The 17,495-nt window shown below is 42.9% G+C and overlaps 1 protein-coding gene across 1 annotated transcript in view; it reads left to right on the top strand.

The window, feature by feature from the left end:
* Positions 1-17,495, top strand: part of Greb1l (GREB1 like retinoic acid receptor coactivator) — a 251,590-nt gene that overhangs the window by 196,090 nt on the left and 38,005 nt on the right. Inside the window, 4 exon segments of the mRNA XM_038331492.1 lie at positions 2-130; positions 680-814; positions 4,835-5,032; positions 17,238-17,418. Coding sequence (XP_038187420.1) covers positions 2-130; positions 680-814; positions 4,835-5,032; positions 17,238-17,418 — 643 coding nt within the window.

Here is a 17,495-nt window from a genome sequence, read left to right as displayed (position 1 = left end):
GGTCAGCATCAGTCCCGGGCTCTGGCAGAGAGCATGCTTACCACAAGTGAGTTTCTGAAGGAAATTAGTTATGAGCTCATCACAGGAAAGGTCAGTTTCCTGGCATCGCATTTCAGAACCACCTCATTAGGTAAGTAGTTGTAAGACTGGGCCTCCCCGCCAGCCCTAGTTGCGTGATTGTCTGAATTTAAATCTCGGCCTGTCGGGGATGAAGATGGGGCTTAAGCTTGGTGGCTGAGTTTTCATTTGGAGTGGTTTATCATGGTGAATACCACCACAGGAAACCATGTGAGGTCCAGAGGAAGGCACAAGCATGCTAGGATTAGAACCTGGCTCAGCTGTGGCCTTGGTGCTGACCTTGGGCTGTTTTCCCTGTCTCTCCCTGGATCTGAGTTTTTTCATATGTCAGATAGAGACAGAGTCTCTTTTTGCCCGCTTTTGTACACAGTGCAAGCCGAAAGAGAGCCAGCATGGAAAGTGTGTTGGTTGTAAGCTCACAGAGGTGAATGCCATCGAGAATGGCTCCTACTGTGGAGAGATGGCCAGACAGGAATTCTGCCACAAGTGCAGACCATCTCACAAATCTTGATGAGAGCCCAGCCCAGTCACCTCATCTGATACTGATAAGAACCACTCATGCTGCTCAGTATAACTGTAAATCCACTGTATTTTGACGTAGGTGATGACCTGGACAAGCTGCTAGAAAAAATGCAACAAAGAAGAGGAGACAGCGTGGTCACCCCTTTCAACGGTGACCTTAACGAGTGTGTGTCACCTCAGGAGGCTGCTGCTATGATCCCCACACAAAATCTGGGTAATGTGGCCTGAGGCCGAAGGAAGGAATCAGCCCTTGGGACACATACTGTAGAAGCTAATATCAAACAGACAGACAGCTCAGGGTTTTGAGGAGTCCTCAGTCCAAAGGCTTTCATTGCTGCCGAGACGGCCTTGCTGTGTGCCCTTCTCCTTGGAGTCTTTCCCTGAGAGATTCCTGTTCCTCTGCACAGACTGGTCTTAAAGTTGATACCTTTTTGCCTTAAGGGGGTCCTCTTTTTAAAAATTGTTAATTTATTTATTTATTTTATGTGTATGAGTATTTTTCTGGCTTTATTTTATTTTATTTGGTTTTTCAAGACAGGGTTTCTCTGTGTAGCCCTGGCTGCCCTGGAACTCACTCTAGATCAAACTGGCCTTGAATTCAGATGAAGTTCCTCTTTTTGTGTATAATGATTCTAGGAATCCTCATATATACATATACGTGTGTGTGTGTGTGTGTGTGTGTGTGTGTGTGTGTGTGTGTGTGTGTGGAGAGGGGGATTTTATTAGCCTGAACTGGCCCCAAACTCATCGTGTAGATATAGGCTATGCAGGATTCTGTCTCACTTTTCCCTTACTCCCTGGCTTGCAAAACTCTGCAGTCTCAGGAGTATGAGGCCTTCCAGGCTGACAGAACAATGTCGCTTCCCATCATCTGCACGGGAAGAGTCAGGGACCCCAGTGGTGGGCGGCAGGCCAGGGAGGAGAAAGCAGATTATTAGATTGTGTTCCTTGGTATAAAAACTCCTTCCCCAGTTCATTGATTATAGGGATATCATCAGATAGAATAGAAAAACAAAGAGAAAAGGAACATACCCCTTCTACACATAAGCTATTAATGGTGGCCATTTGGCCTCCTCTGGATAGGAATGCATCATTTTATATAGAAGATCATTCAGGCAATGAAGGTAGCAACAGGGCTTGTAAAAGTAAAAATGAATATGAGCCATAAAGTGTCTTGACTTTTGGGCAATATTGGTAATACAGCAATCATTCAGCACATTAAAATAGATTTATAATTGTTTTGGATTGTTAATAAGTTTAGAATTTGCTCAGCAAGTAAAGGCTGCTTATACCCCAAGCCAGTGACCTGAGTTAGATGCCCAGAACCCACATAAAGGTGAAAAAAGAGAACTAAGTCCTTTGACCTCCACATATGTACTCCCACACACCACACACATTATGCATACACATGTAATAATAAATTAAATAAATAAATATTTCTTAATTTCCAGAATGCATAAAGATCTCCAAGTATATCCTTGGTTCCCTGTTTAAGAAATGTTGTGTAAAGGGACTGGAGAGATAGCTAAGCTGCTAAGAACACTTCAAGAGGAAGGACCTAGGCTTCATTCCAGCACCCACACAGCAGCTCATAACCGTAACCGTCTATAACTCTTGTCCCAGAGGATCCAACACCTCCTCTAGCCTCTGGGGGAACTAGGTACATACATGCAACCAAAACACTATATACATTTTTAAAAAAATTTAAAATTTTAAATTTAAAATTTTTTTTTTTTACATTTTAAAGGAAATATCAGCCAGGCATGGTGGCACACACCTTTAATCCCAGCACTTAAGGAGGCAGAGGCAGGTGGACCTCTGTGAGTTCAAGGCCAGCCTAGTCTACTACAAAGTAAGTTTTAGGACAGCAAGGGCTACATAGTGAGACCCTGTCTCAAAATAAATAAATAAAATAATTAAATAAAGAAACAAAAAGAAATGTTGCTTGAAGTCAGCAAGATGGCTCCATGGGTTCATGGAACTGCCACCGAGACTGATGACCGAGTTCACACAGAAGGAGAAAGCCAACTCCCACCAGTGCCCTATGACCTGCACATGCACGGCTCTGGCACAGACACCTGCACACCTGCACACACATGCACAATTACTAAAAATTATAATAAAAAATTTACAAAACACTCCTTGGATAAATGTTTTGTATTTCATCAAACTTCATAGTTTGCTAAGTTAAATTATATATACAAGTCTATATATGCGTTTGGTTTCCAGCCATCCTGTGAGCTGCGGGATGAATAATCTGTTGATATTGGAAGGCAGGTTTGTTTCTTTGGTACTATTTTTTTTTTTGTTTTGTTTTTGTTTTTTCGAGACAGGGTTTCTCTGCAGCTTTAGAGCCTGTCCTGGAGCTAGCTCTTGTAGACCAGGCTGGTCTCGAACTCACAGAGATCCGCCTGCCTCTGCCTCCCGAGTGCTGGGATTAAAGGCATGCGCCACCACCGCCCGGCTTTGGTACTATTTTTTATTTTTAATTTTTACTTATGTGTGTTTGTGTGAATGTAAGGCAGCTATGTTTGGGTGCACACAGAGATCAGAGAGGCTTCCCCAAAGTTGTGAGACATGGGTGCTGGGAAAACAAGCCCCAGTGCTCTGCAAGAACAGTGTTTGCTCTTAACCACTTCAGTCCCTTCAGTGGTGGCCTTTGAGGGTAAAAATAAAAAAAAAAAAAAAACCAACTATATAGGGGCTAGAGAGATGGCTAGAGGGCCCCAGTCCAATTCCCAGTACCCATACAGCTAGGTTGAAATGTCTGTCACAGCAGCTCCAGGGGCCCCAGTGTGCTCCTCTGGCCTCCTTGCGCACGAGCATGCACACAGTACACAGACACACATGCAGACAAAACACTCATCTAACAAAATTATTTGTGATAGTATTACTTTTTCTTTTCTAATGCTGGGAATCAAGCTCAGGGCCTTACACATCCACAAGTGTGCCCTACCACCGAGCTGCTCTCCCAGCTCTGCCGCTCAAACACAACATCAAGCTCTGTTGGTCTGTTCATTCCGTCAGCAAGCAGAGACTTGCTGTCAGTGTCCAGCGTGCCTAGGCTATTGTGAGTATCAGCTGCCTCAGCCAGGCCTCAGTTTAGATAACTAGATAGCACTGGTTAATTAGGCCCTTGTGATTTCACTTCAGTTAAACTGCCAGAACGTGTCCCCGATAAGGAGCAACGTTTTCAAGAAGGCCTGGCAGACATTTTGTTCACTATACTTGGATCTTTTGTTGTCTGGGGGGAGGGGGGGTGTGCACAGGGATTGGTGGCTTGGTTAAAACTTGTAATAAAGAGCTTCTGTCGTTAATAGAGTATCTGGACAGTGCAGTACCTCACTATAAAGAGCTTCTGTGGTTAATAGAGTATCTGGACAGTGCAGTACCTCACTATAAAGAGCTTCTGTGGTTAATAGAGTATCTGGACGGTGCAGTACCTCACTATAAAGAGCTTCTGTCGTTAATAGAGTATCTGGATGGTGCAGTACCTCACTATAAAGAGCTTCTGTCGTTAATAGAGTATCTGGACGGTGCAGTACCTCACTATAAAGAGCTTCTGTCGTTAATAGAGTATCTGGATGGTGCAGTACCTCACTGTTGACAGCCCAGCTGTCTGTGTCACAAGGCAGGTCTCTGGATACTCCTGGCATCAGCCCTGGTGATGACTGCACCTCCTAGGCCTGCCAGGTCACATGTGCTAACAAAGCCAAGCCGAACAGGAAGAAAGGTGAAGGTTATGTCTCTGACTAAGTTATCTAGTCACAGAGAGGGTATTTCAGGCCATGTTGCAGCTGACTTGCTAAAGAAGAAATGATCACTGTGGTATCATCCAGAGACACTTAAAGGAATGCTGCAGTGTCGGAGCTGCAGCAGAGCCTCCCTCCCTGGGCGGCCTGGGCTTGAGCACTGGACAGTGCTGAGAATCCTAAGACCTACATATGGCCTTTCTGCAGCCAAGTCCTGGTCAGCTGTGACAGTGTGGCCTGTCTCTGCCTTTAGGGAAAGGACTGTAAGATAATCTGCCAGTTTTTAAATAATTCATTTGTAAAACTGTCGCATGCCGTTCTCTAGCATAGCCTCTCAGTCAGTTTAGGGGAACATGGGTAAATCCATAGAGGTCCATCCGCAAGACAGCGCTTCTCCACTGTGTTTTATGTCTCCATATGGATTCAAAATGCCTGTCAAAGAACTAAATTAATATTGTTCTTATAACTTTTTTTAATTTTAGATGTAGATAACGAAACCTTCCAAATTTATCAACCACAGCTCACAGTTGCCAGAAGACTATTGTCCCAGGTGTGTGCAATTGCGGACAGTGGCAGCCAGAGCCTGGACCTTGGCCACTTTAGCAAAGTGGACTTCATCATCATTGTCCCACGATCAGAAGTTCTGGTCCAGCAAACTCTCCAACGGGTCCGACAATCAGGTGAGAGTGAACTTTTCTGAGTTTCTGTTTAGTTCCAGCATTAGAACCCTTATCCCTTTCTCTCACTTAGTCCAAATGTTTAGAAGACATTTAAAACATTCTTTAGTAATAAAAATCACTTTAAAAAAAAACTTAAAGGACCCAGACCTTTTGCCCTTGGAGGCCAAGGCTAAATTGATGTGTGTGCTTGCCAGATGGCTTAAGTTTGTGATGTCATGCGTGGGACTGCCATCTGCTTAGGAAAGTCTAGAGTCTGTCGGGATGCTGGCTCGACACCACTTGAATTCTTCCTGTGCCCAGGCAGGTCATTTCTCAGTGTGAATTCTCAAACATTTAGTAGGTTGCCAGTGCATTTTCAATGCAGACACCAGAACACTGCTTTCCACATCAGCAACAAGAAGCCAACTTAAAATTCTTTCCAAGAGCTTAGAGATCAAATACAAGGAAACATTTCCCTCTAGAGCATGGAAATGGTAGAAAGCAAAAATTTTACAAGTCTGTGTTAAATATATCTCTTCATGAAAATAAAATTTGCCTAGAATTATAAAAAGCTATAAAGAATTTAGGAAATTGGGATAGCTAAGGCAATGTTGGTTTTCCTATAAACCAGGTTTTTGTTTGTTTGTTTGTTTGTTTGGGTTTTGGTTTTTTAAGACAGACTTTATCTGTGTAGCCATGACTGTCCTGGCATTTGCTCTGTGGACCAGGCTGGCCTTGAACTACCAGGCCTCTGCCTCCTGAGTGCTGGGATTAAAGGCATAGATCACCATTGCCTGGCACAAACCGGTTTAAAAAGAAAATTTTAAGTGTCAGTTTCCTCTGGTTATCTTATCTGGGGGAAAGACACAAATTTTAGATGGAAGATTAATCTTTTTGCCACATTAAAAAAATTATTACTCATTATATTTGAAAACAGAAAATTTAGTGAATTCAAAGTTCTAGAAATGTAGCTTATGAATTCCACACCAATAGACAGTGTCTGTCAAATTTATACAGATTTCCAGGGAATCCTCTAAAATGCAGATCTCCCCACTGTAGTCTAGGGAGCCCTAGCCTCCCGGATGCCATCACTCAGCCTCCTGGTACTGTTGATCAAAGGACCACACTTTGAACCGCATGGCTGCATATGAAATCTTCCCTTACGAGTTTCAGGGGCCAGGTGAGCTAAGAGTAGGCTTTGGCCTATCTCCCTGGCTTTGGCTGACACGTAGGGAGTGTTGTCCACAGCTTCAGGAGGCCTCAGTGCGGTCTGCCTCTAGTCTTTAAATCTCTGAATGCCAAGCTATGTAATGGCCATTTGGAAATAAGCAAAAGGAGGAAGAAGGGACCCTTCCTTGACAACTCAGCTCAGGTCACTCTGTCTTCTTCCCCCCCCCCCCCCCACTGCACTGTGGGGGAGTGGATGGGCTTCTATAGGTCCACGTAACCTGGCCTGCTATTCCACCTGGCTTTTCTTTTTTTAAAATATTTATTTATTTATTATGTATACAAAATTCTGTCTGTGTGTATGTCTGCAGGCCAGAAGAGGGCACCAGACCTCATTACAGATGGTTGTGAGCCACCATGTGGTTGCCGGGAATTGAACTCAGGACCTTTGGAAGAGCAGGCAATGCTCTTAACCACTGAGCTATCTCTCCAGCCCCCTCCACCTGGCTTTTCTCTTCCATACATGGAGGGTGTGCCTTCTCTTGTTTACTTACATCCTTTTCATTCACAGCATCCCTTGGTTTGTGATCTGACAGCCCAAGCCATGCTTCAGCAAACAGTCATATAGCACCTATTCTGAGTGAACACCATCTAAGAGCCTGTCCCAGAATAACCTCTCAGCAGTCCGCCTTCCCTCCCTCCTCTCAAAGCTCAGGGGGTTTCCGTGTATTTTAAGATTGTCATTCTTCAGACAGATACTAGAATCTGATCAGTTTTATGGGCTTCTAATCTGGGGTGGGAGTCACGTTACAGGCAGATCTGGAAAACAACGTGAATTATATTTTTGATTTTTCACTCTTAGCTTTGTCACACAAAATTTACTTAAAGATTTTATTTTCATTATATTCAAAAACATAAAATTTAATGAATTCAAAGTTTTGAAAATGTAGCTTATGGATTCTGCACATATTGACAATGTCTGTCAAAAATTATACTGACTTCCAGGGAATCTTCTAAAATGCAAATGAAAATTTTTGGAGTAACAGTCATTTTTATATACTTAAAAATACCATTCTTTTTTAATTATAGAAAAAAATGATTATGGAGTGTATGTATGTGTGTGTGTGTGTGTGTGTGTGTGTGAGAGAGAGAGAGAGAGAGAGAGAGAGAGAGAGAGAGAGAGAGAGAGAGAAACAGAACATGTGCTGGAGTCAAAGAAGAACTCTTTTGGAAGTTGGCTTTTTCTTTCCACTGTGGAGTCCAGGGATCACACTCAGGACAGCAAGCATGTTTGCCCTCTGAGCCATCTTTCTGACCCTGTGGTATTATTTTGAAAAATGAAAGTAACAAAGTAGAAAATGTAGACATTTGTAGACTGAGGTTACAGGTTAGTGGTAGGATATGTAGTTAGCATGTTTGAGGCTCTGCATTCAATTCCCACTAAATTAAACATGAGCAATCCATAGTCAAGGGTACCAATATGAAAACTGTTGTTAACAGACTACTTACCACCTGGTGCTGCACCTCCTTCCTGCCTGTATCTGCCCCTGCTATCACAGTGCACGTGTACTTCCAGACCAGGAAAAGTTTTTTTTTTGGGGGGGGGCGGGGAGCTCAAGTCAGGGTTTCTCTGTAGCTTTAGAGCCTGTCCTGGAACTCTCTCTATAGATCAGACTGGCCTTGAACTCACAGAGATCCCCCTGCCTCTGCCTCCTGAGTGCTGGGATTAAAGTGCCACCACCACTTGACAGGAAAAGCTTTTATAAGCAACATTCTTTTTTTTTAAAGATTTATTTATTATGTATACAACATTCTGCCTGCATGTGTGCCTGCACGCCAGAGGAGGGCACCAGATCTCATTACAGATGGTTGTGAGCCACCATGTGGTTGCTGGGAATTGAGCTCAGGACCTCTGGAAGAGCAGCCAGCTCCCTATAAGCAAAATTCTTAATGAATACACAGTATTTCACATTATAACTATACCAGAATGTGTCTTCATATTTAAGTACCTTCATAATTTTGGAACACATACTGGCTAATAGGAAAGTTCTAAATGCAGACTGCAAATTCCTTTGGCACATAATCAAAGTGTCAGCTGCTGTGAGTGGAGGCATCCTCCCCGTTATCTCCATGTTAATTATCTTCTTTGGTTCATGGTGCCATCTCTCCACTCTACACAGACTCTTGCAGACTTGAGTGTCTGGTCTCACACTTCTTTCTTAGCAATGCTGCTGACACCCTTTTATACATATCCTTAAGGGAAAAAGCTCAAAAACTTCAGATTAAAATCATCTTGCCTCCAAGAAACTTTTTTTTAAACAGTATTTTCTTTGTGTGGCCCTAGCTGTCCTGGCTGTAGACCAGACTACAAACTCACAGAGATCCACCTGCCTCTGCCTCCCAAATCCTGGGACTAAAGGAGTGCACCAGCACGGCCCGGCTTTGGAAACATGCTTATTCACCTTTCTCCACGCCCAGTCCTCCTGAGTGACAGAAGGGTTTCAGTTTCAGTCCAGCTGCCCCATCCCACTGTTGGTGCCACCTCTCCTGCTCATTCCTCTTCCAACCAGTTCTCATTTTATCAGTTGACTCCGCCCATTCCCAAAGACAGACTACCCTACCCAGCTTCCTCTTCCAACTGCCAAACAAGAAGAGCCATGCTGAGCTCCCGCCCTTCCCCACCTCTTACCCCTCTGTAGCACCCTACTCCCTGGCTCCCTTGTCCCAGCTCTCTTGCCGCTGTGACCATTAATCTTTTCCTTTATTATTATATCTGGACTTAGTTTGTTTCCAGAAACTTCCCAGCTTTTCTTCCACCAGTACTACTCAGATGTACCCTTAAAATTCCCTAGCTACGAGGGTGGGTGCCTCTAGAACTTTCTCTTCAGCCGTGAAGTGAAAGATTCAAGGATCATGGCTATCTAGCCATTGGCAGACAGGTCATCCAAATTTTCATAACGTTTTAAAAATTGATTTGTTAAGTGAAAATATGTTTTAAAAGAAAAAGATAACAATAATAGATAAGATTTGGAATTCCTCTTGCAAACTCAAATTAAGTCATTGGAAACACATTGCAGAACTTACTATTGGTCGAGAGTAGAGGCCTTCGGTACACAAGCCTGATATGTGTACCCTATCAGGCAGACAAGATTATGGCGCTGAATGCCATTTGTGTGTCTAGAATGCTGTTCTTGTGCAGGCCAGGAGCTATTCCCCTGCAGTCCAAGCAACCCCATAGTGCATGCTTTCATGGTCTCTCAAACCCAGATTAAAGAATTCTCCCCCAGTGAGAAGACAGAAGGGTGGGGCCTCCCGGACAGAAGGGACTCTGAAAGCAGCTAGTGGAATTTTAGCTAACTTTTATGGTTTGCTAGTTTTCTGTTAACACAACACCAGCTGGAGTCATTTGGGAAGAGGCATTCAGTCGAGAAAATGTCCCACTAGATTGGCCTGTGGTGCATTTTCTTTATTGATGATTGATGTGGGAGGGCCCAGCTCACTGAGGGCAGTGCCGCCCTGGACTGGTGGTTCTGGGTTCTATAAGAAAATGAGCTGAGCAAGCCATAGGGGACAAGCCAGTAAGCAGCACCCCTCCATGGCCTCTGCTTCTTTCCCACCTCCAGGGTCTTCCCATGCCTTCCATCAGTGACAGACTGTGATGTGAAATAAACCCTTTCCTCCCCAAGCTGCTTTTGGTCATGGTGTTTTATCAAAACAAAACAAAACAAAAACCCTAAGATAAAAGTACATGTTGAAATAAATTTTAAAAACTGAGATCTATTCTATTTTAATTTTCTGAGACAGGGTTTCTCTGTGTAGCCCTGGCTGTCCTGAAACTCACTTTATAGACCAGGCTGGCCTTGAACTCACAGAGATCTACCTGCCTCTGCCTCTGAGTGCTGGGATCAAAGGCGCGTACCACCACCACCTGGCAAAAAAAAAACTGACAATGTTTTAATGATTTACTATTTCTTGATTTTTATGTGTCATATGGTGGGAAGAAGGATGGTACAATAGAGCTCAAGACCTCATGGACACCAGGCAAGAATTCTATCCTCAGCTAAGTTTCATATCTTTAAGAATTTGTTTTTTGTTTTGTTTTGCATACAGTAACTTTGCAGAAATCTGTCACAGAGATCCACAGAGAAGATGAATGGATAAAACTGACAGTTTTTTGTTTTGCTTTGTTGTTGTTGTTGCTTGTTTGATTGATATCTCTTTGATAGGAAAAGCAGGGAATAAAAATTAGGTCTTTAAAAAAGAAAATTATTGCTTAAAAAGTCAAGAATCAGGATGTATGTCAGAATATACTATTTTCTTCAAATAACCAGTGGAGTATTGGAACAGTCCCAGCTCATCTTCATGATTCCTGGACATCCAAGAGGTCCCTGAGTGTTAATATCTCCAATAGTGTTGGCCATTTATTCTGGTCATCGTTGTGGTCTGTGGGTCCCGTAAGCATGTGGCATGTGTTCTTGGCTCTATTTCTCTTCTAGCCCCATACACAGTAGAGAACTTGCCCAAGGGAGATGATGTTTTTCTTATTCTACGAAGAGGACCCTAAGTTAATGTCTAAGTTTTCTTTCAACACATCTAGATTCTGCATTCTTCAATAATGAAAAGAGAGGACACAAATCCTCCAATGTGGCCTCTTGATACCTTGGATATCCAAGAAGATTCCTCACTCAAGATGTTTAGAGTCATTCATTTCTTCAGGGATGCAATGATTGGGTACCACCTCGTGTCAGCTTCCAGAGAGTCAGATTAATATCATTTAGAAAAGACAATGGTTCCCAGCTACTTCCCTTCTAGAACTCAGTGAGTGGCAACTCGTCTCAAAAAAAGAATGCTGGTGCTTCCTAAATTTCCATTCATGCCAAACCCCAAATATATGTATTATTCGGGGAGCTCTAACCCAGAGGCCTACTTCCTCTATTGGTTTCCTGGGTGGATCCAGCACTCTTTTTAATAAAATCCACTTTTTATTGTGGATTGGTGAACTGTAAAAGACTTGGCCATGATTTTTTTTTTTTTGGAGAATAATGTTTATTTAACCCAGTAGAACTATCTTTGATGACTTAAATTAAAAAGACAGAACAAGCAGAGGTGGCTTTTCTCAGAGCAACTGTTTGTGAACGCTTGTGACCATTTCTGGATTCTAAGTAACAAAACATGAAGGCTAAACCAGAAACTAATGAAAATGTTTCTCTTTAAGGGATAAAAGAGCTAGGTACAAAAGGATTATATTCTTTTGATGCTTAAAGCAATTTACACATTTAGCACTTATTAATTGCACAAGATAACAGGTTTCATCAGATTGTCATATACATGTCTGTAACATGTACTCAAATGTGTCTGCTCTTACTGCCTAATCTTTCCTCCACAGCTGGTCCACTTCTTCATCCCAGATATCCTCCCTTTCATGTATCAGTTTTTATGGTTTACATATTATAAAATAATCAAAATGATGAAAGTGAGCAAAATTGAATATAAGCATATATAAACACACCAGACTACACAGCAAAAAGAATAATTTCAAGCAATTTTTTTGATTCATGGTTTATCTTTGTAGCCTTGACTGTCCTGGAACTTGATACATATAGCAGGCTGGCCTCAAACTTATGGAAATCTGTCTTCCTCTGCTGTCCAAGTATGGGAAATAAACTGCAGTGATCCAATGTGGTGCAGACAGGACAGACACCCAGATCAATGAAACTGATATAAGAGCCCAGAAAAACAAAGCCTTCTAATTTATGTTCAGTTGAACCTTTACCAGAGTGCCAAGTAGTTCAATGGAGAAAGAACAAGGTTTTTAATAAACAGTGCCGGGACAACTGGGTACCCACGCACAAAAGATGAAGTTGGTCTTGGAATGGTGGTATATTCCTGTAATCCCATGATCCCAGCACCCAGAAAGCAGAGGCAGGAGAATCAAAAGTATGAGGCCATTTTAAGCTACAGTTAGTTAGTTGATGACCTCTCTACCTTTTTTCCTTTCTTTCTCTCTCCCTCCCTTCTTTCCTCCCTCCCTCCCTTCCTTCCTTTCTTTTTTTTTTGTGATACAGGTATCTTTATGGAGTTCTGGCTATCTGCTGTATTAGAGCTCAGTATATAGACCAGGGTGGCCTTGAATTCACAGAGATCCTCCTGCCTCTGCGTCCTGAGTGCTGGGATCACAACTCTCCAGGCCTGTCTTAACTGGCTAGAACACCAGAAGCTAGACATTCCCAAATACATAAACTGGCCACCTCAAAGTTGAAAATGCTTTTGTTTCAAGAAAGAGAAACGATAATCCAGAAAATAGGAGAAACTATTTAAAAATCATATATCTATTGCCAGGCATGTTAGCACACACCTGTAATCTCATCACTTGGGAATGGGAGACAGGAAGATTAAGAGTTCAAGGTCACCCTTGACTACGTAGGAAGGTTGAAGCCAGACTGTACTATATATATAAGACCACCACTCTCAAAACATATGTATTTGGTAGGAGACTATATCAACAATATTTAAAGATCTATTACAACTCAATTATAAAGAGACAAGACAGATTATAGGTGAAGTATCCCAATAGTTAGTCCAAAGAAGACGTGTGTGTGTGTGTGTGTGTGTGTGTGTGTGTGTGTGTGTGTGTGATGAACACATGGAAAGATGTTCAATACCATTGGATTTTTGTAAAATGAAAATGATAAACATATTTCTGTAAAAGCTACTTTAGTAGCAGAAAAGGCTGGCAGTGTCCACTGTCGGCCAGCAGTTACAATTATCACCCCCCCCCCATCTTCCCATGAGGCTGACTGCTCTGTGCTCCCCTTCGCTCTCCCTTTGCTCCCTTCCCTCCAATAAAAACTCTGCACGTGGGGAAAAAAAGTCAAAACAGTGATTCTGTCATTTCCAAACATTTATTTGGAGTTTATTAACTGAATTCTGTGAAGGAAAACCATTCCCCTTCCTGAACTCCTTTCTTCTTTCCTCCCTCCCTTCCTTCTTACCAGAATGACCATGGACATTAATTTTAACCTCTGGATTGTTTCTATCAGTGTTGTTTTATGTTGTTGCTCAGAATTTCCAGCATTGGCTATTAGAATCTCTTGCAGGCAGTGTGTGTGCATGTGTGTACGCGTGTGTGAGCGCACACGTGTGTGTGTGTGTGTGTGTGTGTGTGTGTGTCAGGGGGTCAGATGACAACTTTTGGGAGTTGGTTCTTGTTAGGGTCCAAGAGAAGGCCCCAAGAAAAGACCTACAGTCACATATGTAATAAACAAGAACGCTTTATTCCAGCGCTGGGGTGGTGCATGGTCACCTCCCAAGAAGGTCACAAACTCCTTTTGAGGAGAGTTAGGGGAATTCCAGGGAGGAGGGATTAATCTGGGACTAATTAGACTAGTTTGGGTGCTGATTGGTGGGGGAAAGATTCGTCTGGGGGCTGATTGGTGGAGGAAAGATTAGTCTGGGGGCTGATTGGTGGACAGTCCTAGTGTTAGGGACCTTCCGGAAGCAGGGTAGGAAAGTTCTCTTTAATTATCAGAAGACTGGTCATCTGCTGAGACAACAGAAGGCCAAGGGGGCGCCTGATGATGGGTTACGCTGAGTTGTGGTTTTCTTGGAGAACTGTCTGCTCAGTACCAGCCACCTCCAGTAAACCCAAACTAAGGCCTGGTCCCTGGCAAGGGCGATTAGAAACCTGTCCTGGCTCTGGTCTCTATCGGGGCTACTAGGGGAGCCTGTCAAGACTCTAGTTTGGCACCCCCACCCCCGGCCCTCTCTACCTTACTGAGGCAGGGTCTCTTTCTCTTTTTAACTTTTTTTTTTAGATTTCATTTTATTTTATGTGCATGCGTGTTTTGTTTGCATGTATTTGCACCACCTGTGTGTCTACCCACTGAGGTCAGAAGAAGGCATCGCATCCCCTGGGACTGGAGTTACGGATCCTTGTGAGCCACATGTGGGTCCTGCGAACCAAACTTAGCTTCTCTGCTAGAGCAACAAGTGCTCTGACCCACTGAACCATCTTCCCAGCCCCATGGTAGTGTGTTTCTTGATGTTTCTGACATGCATACTTCAGGTTAGCTCGCAAGCTTCCTGGCTGTTCTCTGCCTCTCATCTCACCCGAAGAGAGTGCTGAGGTTACAAACGCAAGCCACCACAATCAGCTTTTGTGCATTCCAGGATCAACTCAGGGGGTCAGGCTTGCCGATTCACTGGCCCCCAAGATTGTTTTATGTTTCCCTGCCCTTTTCCTGAGACTGACTTTTTTTCCCCAAAAGCTTTGATTCTTTTATTGAAAAGGGTATCTAAAAGCCCAGATCTGGGCATTGGCACGCTTGTTGCTATGGTAATGACAATGCTGTCGTTTTAGGTACAGTTGGCAGACAGAACTAGAAAGTGTGTGTCTTAACCCATACATGCACACACACCTCTTTACTTCTTTGTATACATTTAAGTAATGAGTTCATATTGAGACCTCCAATTCTAAAACAAACACAAATTCATCTTGGCATTTCCCCTGTTCCTTCTTGTGACTTCTTTTTCTCACAAAAAGAAACAACTTCTCATCTAGCACACATTCACTGGGACTTTGTATTGCTTATGTAATCACAGCCGCACGTCCCTGTAAGAAGCTGCTTTGCTGACTGAAGTGTTTGTACGTATTCCTTTTGTCTTCAAGTCTGGACTTGTGTTTCCCCTCAAGTCCTTCTCTCCCATCTCCACTGTTGCACTGCGAATTCCTCATGACAGGCGAGGATTCCTCTGTTGCCATGTCGACCCCACTGGGGGTTGGCTGCCGTGCATGGTGACGTGATCACAGAAGTTAGTGTCTCTGCTGCTCTCTGTTCTTCCCACCAGCTTTCCGACCATGTACCTGGAGTTGCATAACCGTCATTTTAGTTTGCTTTAATTCAGGTGTTTCCTGGCTTCTTCCTGTGTTGTTGGTGAGTTTTGTAGAAATGAGAAACATGTTTTGTTTTTCCCACCTACTTCTTTCTTACAGTTTTAAAAAAATTTTTTTTGAGGATTTAACTTGCATTCTCCCTTTTATTTCTGGTGGCAAACATCTGATCCTTTCTTACTGAATGTTGTAGCTGCCACTACTTCCTTGCTAGGGACTCGTTTTCAGCTGGCCCAATTCTTCCCACTTTCCAGACAAGAATAAAAAGCTCCTGCAGATCCCTCTGCTCTGCTGCCTTTCTCTGCCCCAGCTAGCTGCCCCCGTCATGTCTCACACCTCTCTGTATCCTCAGATTTGGCACAGCCCCTGATGATCACTTCACAGACTCGATGGCCAATAAATAGTCCCTGACTGATGAGTGGCCATCACAGGTCTTATGCTTTCAAAAGACTTCACAGTGGCCTCCTGTTGGAAACGTTCACAATAAAATGTGACTACTTCAGGTGGAAACTGAAAACAATCTCCCAAGTAAAGGTTCCTAGTAAATACTAAGGGGGTCGAGAGAGATGGCACAGTGGTTAAGAGCACTGACTGCTCTTGCTGAGGACCTGGACTCAATTCCCAGCACCCACATAGTGACTCCAAAATGTCTGTAACTCTAGTTCCAGAAGAACCAGTGCCCTCTTCTGCTTTCCATGGGCACTGCACACACATGCATATAGGTACACGTATGCATACATATAGGTACACGCATGCATACATAAAAATTAAATTAAAAACCTATTTTAGGACACACACACTTAATCCTAGCACTCAGGAAGCAGAGGCAGACAGACCTCTGTGAGTTTCAGGCCAGCCAAGGTTACATAAAGCGACCCTATCTCAAAAATATTTCTTGAATTAAAACTAGTTTTATGTTTTTCTTTTCTGGTATGATGAACTTTTCATATAATAAAGTGTTTTTCACTTTTCCCTCTTATTTTGCTCCAGGCTATTGTTATAGTTTATAGATCTAACTGTTTGTAGGTATGAACTGCATTGGCATCTTTTTTTGGTTTTTGGTTTTTTGAGACAGTGTTTCTGTGTAGCTTTGGAGCCCGTCCTGGAACTAGCTCTTGTAGTCCAGGTTGGCCTGGAACTCACAGAGATCCGCCTGCCTCTGCCTCCCGAGTGCTGGGATTAAAGGCATGCACCACTACCACTCAGCTCAGTATCATTTGTTCAAAAGAAAATGAAATCAGTATAATTCACGCAAGTCTCTTTGTTTCAAAGGAGGGAGGTTATTATGTGTGTCCCAGTGACAGCTTCATGCACCCAGAACTACTTCAGATATTTGTGTGTCGAATGTTGTTACAGGCAGGGTCTCTGCTGCTATCCTAGCTTCACAGTCTAACGTTTTGAGAATGCAGTAATCATAGTTAATCCCATTTGTTTTAGTAATTTGAAAATAAGCTAACATTCCTTGAAGGCTTCCCACACTCTGTATATGTGCATCCCTCTATGAAATGTTTATAATAGTGGCTGGCAATATGATTTGCGGGAAGAGTGCTTACCTGGCATATGTAAAGCCCTGGATTTGTATTTTCCTTTTCTATGCTAAATTTGGGGAAATAAGGTTATATGGTATATTAATTTACTCAAGGTCTGCAAACCAAAGCTGATGATTTTTCCTGCTCACCTATGGTAGACATTATTAGCACTTCACCTACAATAAGGAGTGACATGAAATGCATCTCAACATTCAACAGCTTTTCTTCAGTAATCAGCATTCCCTGAGTCTGTCCTAGAAGATGGGTGTGGTGCCCCAGGCCTCTAATCCTTCACTGTCTAATCCAGGCAGGCCAGTGTAGGCTCATGAAAACCTGTCTCAAAACACACACACAAAAAAAAACTAATTAAAATTTAAAAACACACAAAACAGAAGAAATGTATTTCTTGTTCTTTATATAAGAAAATGAGACATGGAATGGGATGTTCTGAAGAAAGAGAAATCTGGTATTTCCTCCTCAAAACTGGTATAGAATATAAAAAGAAAAATAGGGTTGCTCGTGCCCAGTGCTGGTCAACACGGTGTGTGTGTGTGTGTGTGTGTGTGTGTGTGTGTGTGTGTGTGTGTGTGCGTGATACATAAAGGTGTATAAAAAGAGGAACTTGTTTTTTTCTTGGCAGGTGTCCTTGTAGACCTGGGTCTGGAGGAAACTGGGATGGCTCATCAGAGAGCAGAAAAATATGTTGTTCGCCTAGACAATGACATTCAAAGCAAGTTTGAAGTTTTTCTGAGAAGGGTGAAACAGAATCCGTACACACTGTTTGTGCTAGTTCATGACAACTCCCATGTGGAGCTAACAAGGTGAGTGCTTCTGTCTGAGCAGAACCAGCATTTCTTCCATAGCCTGCCGTGAAGGCCCAGAGACCCTTGCATTGGGT

Source organism: Arvicola amphibius, chromosome 5, assembly GCF_903992535.2.
Source record: "Arvicola amphibius chromosome 5, mArvAmp1.2, whole genome shotgun sequence".
Classification (NCBI taxonomy): Eukaryota; Metazoa; Chordata; class Mammalia; order Rodentia; family Cricetidae; genus Arvicola; species Arvicola amphibius.
The sequence above is the reverse complement of the archived record's forward strand: the minus strand, read 5'-3'. Positions and strand labels throughout refer to the sequence as shown.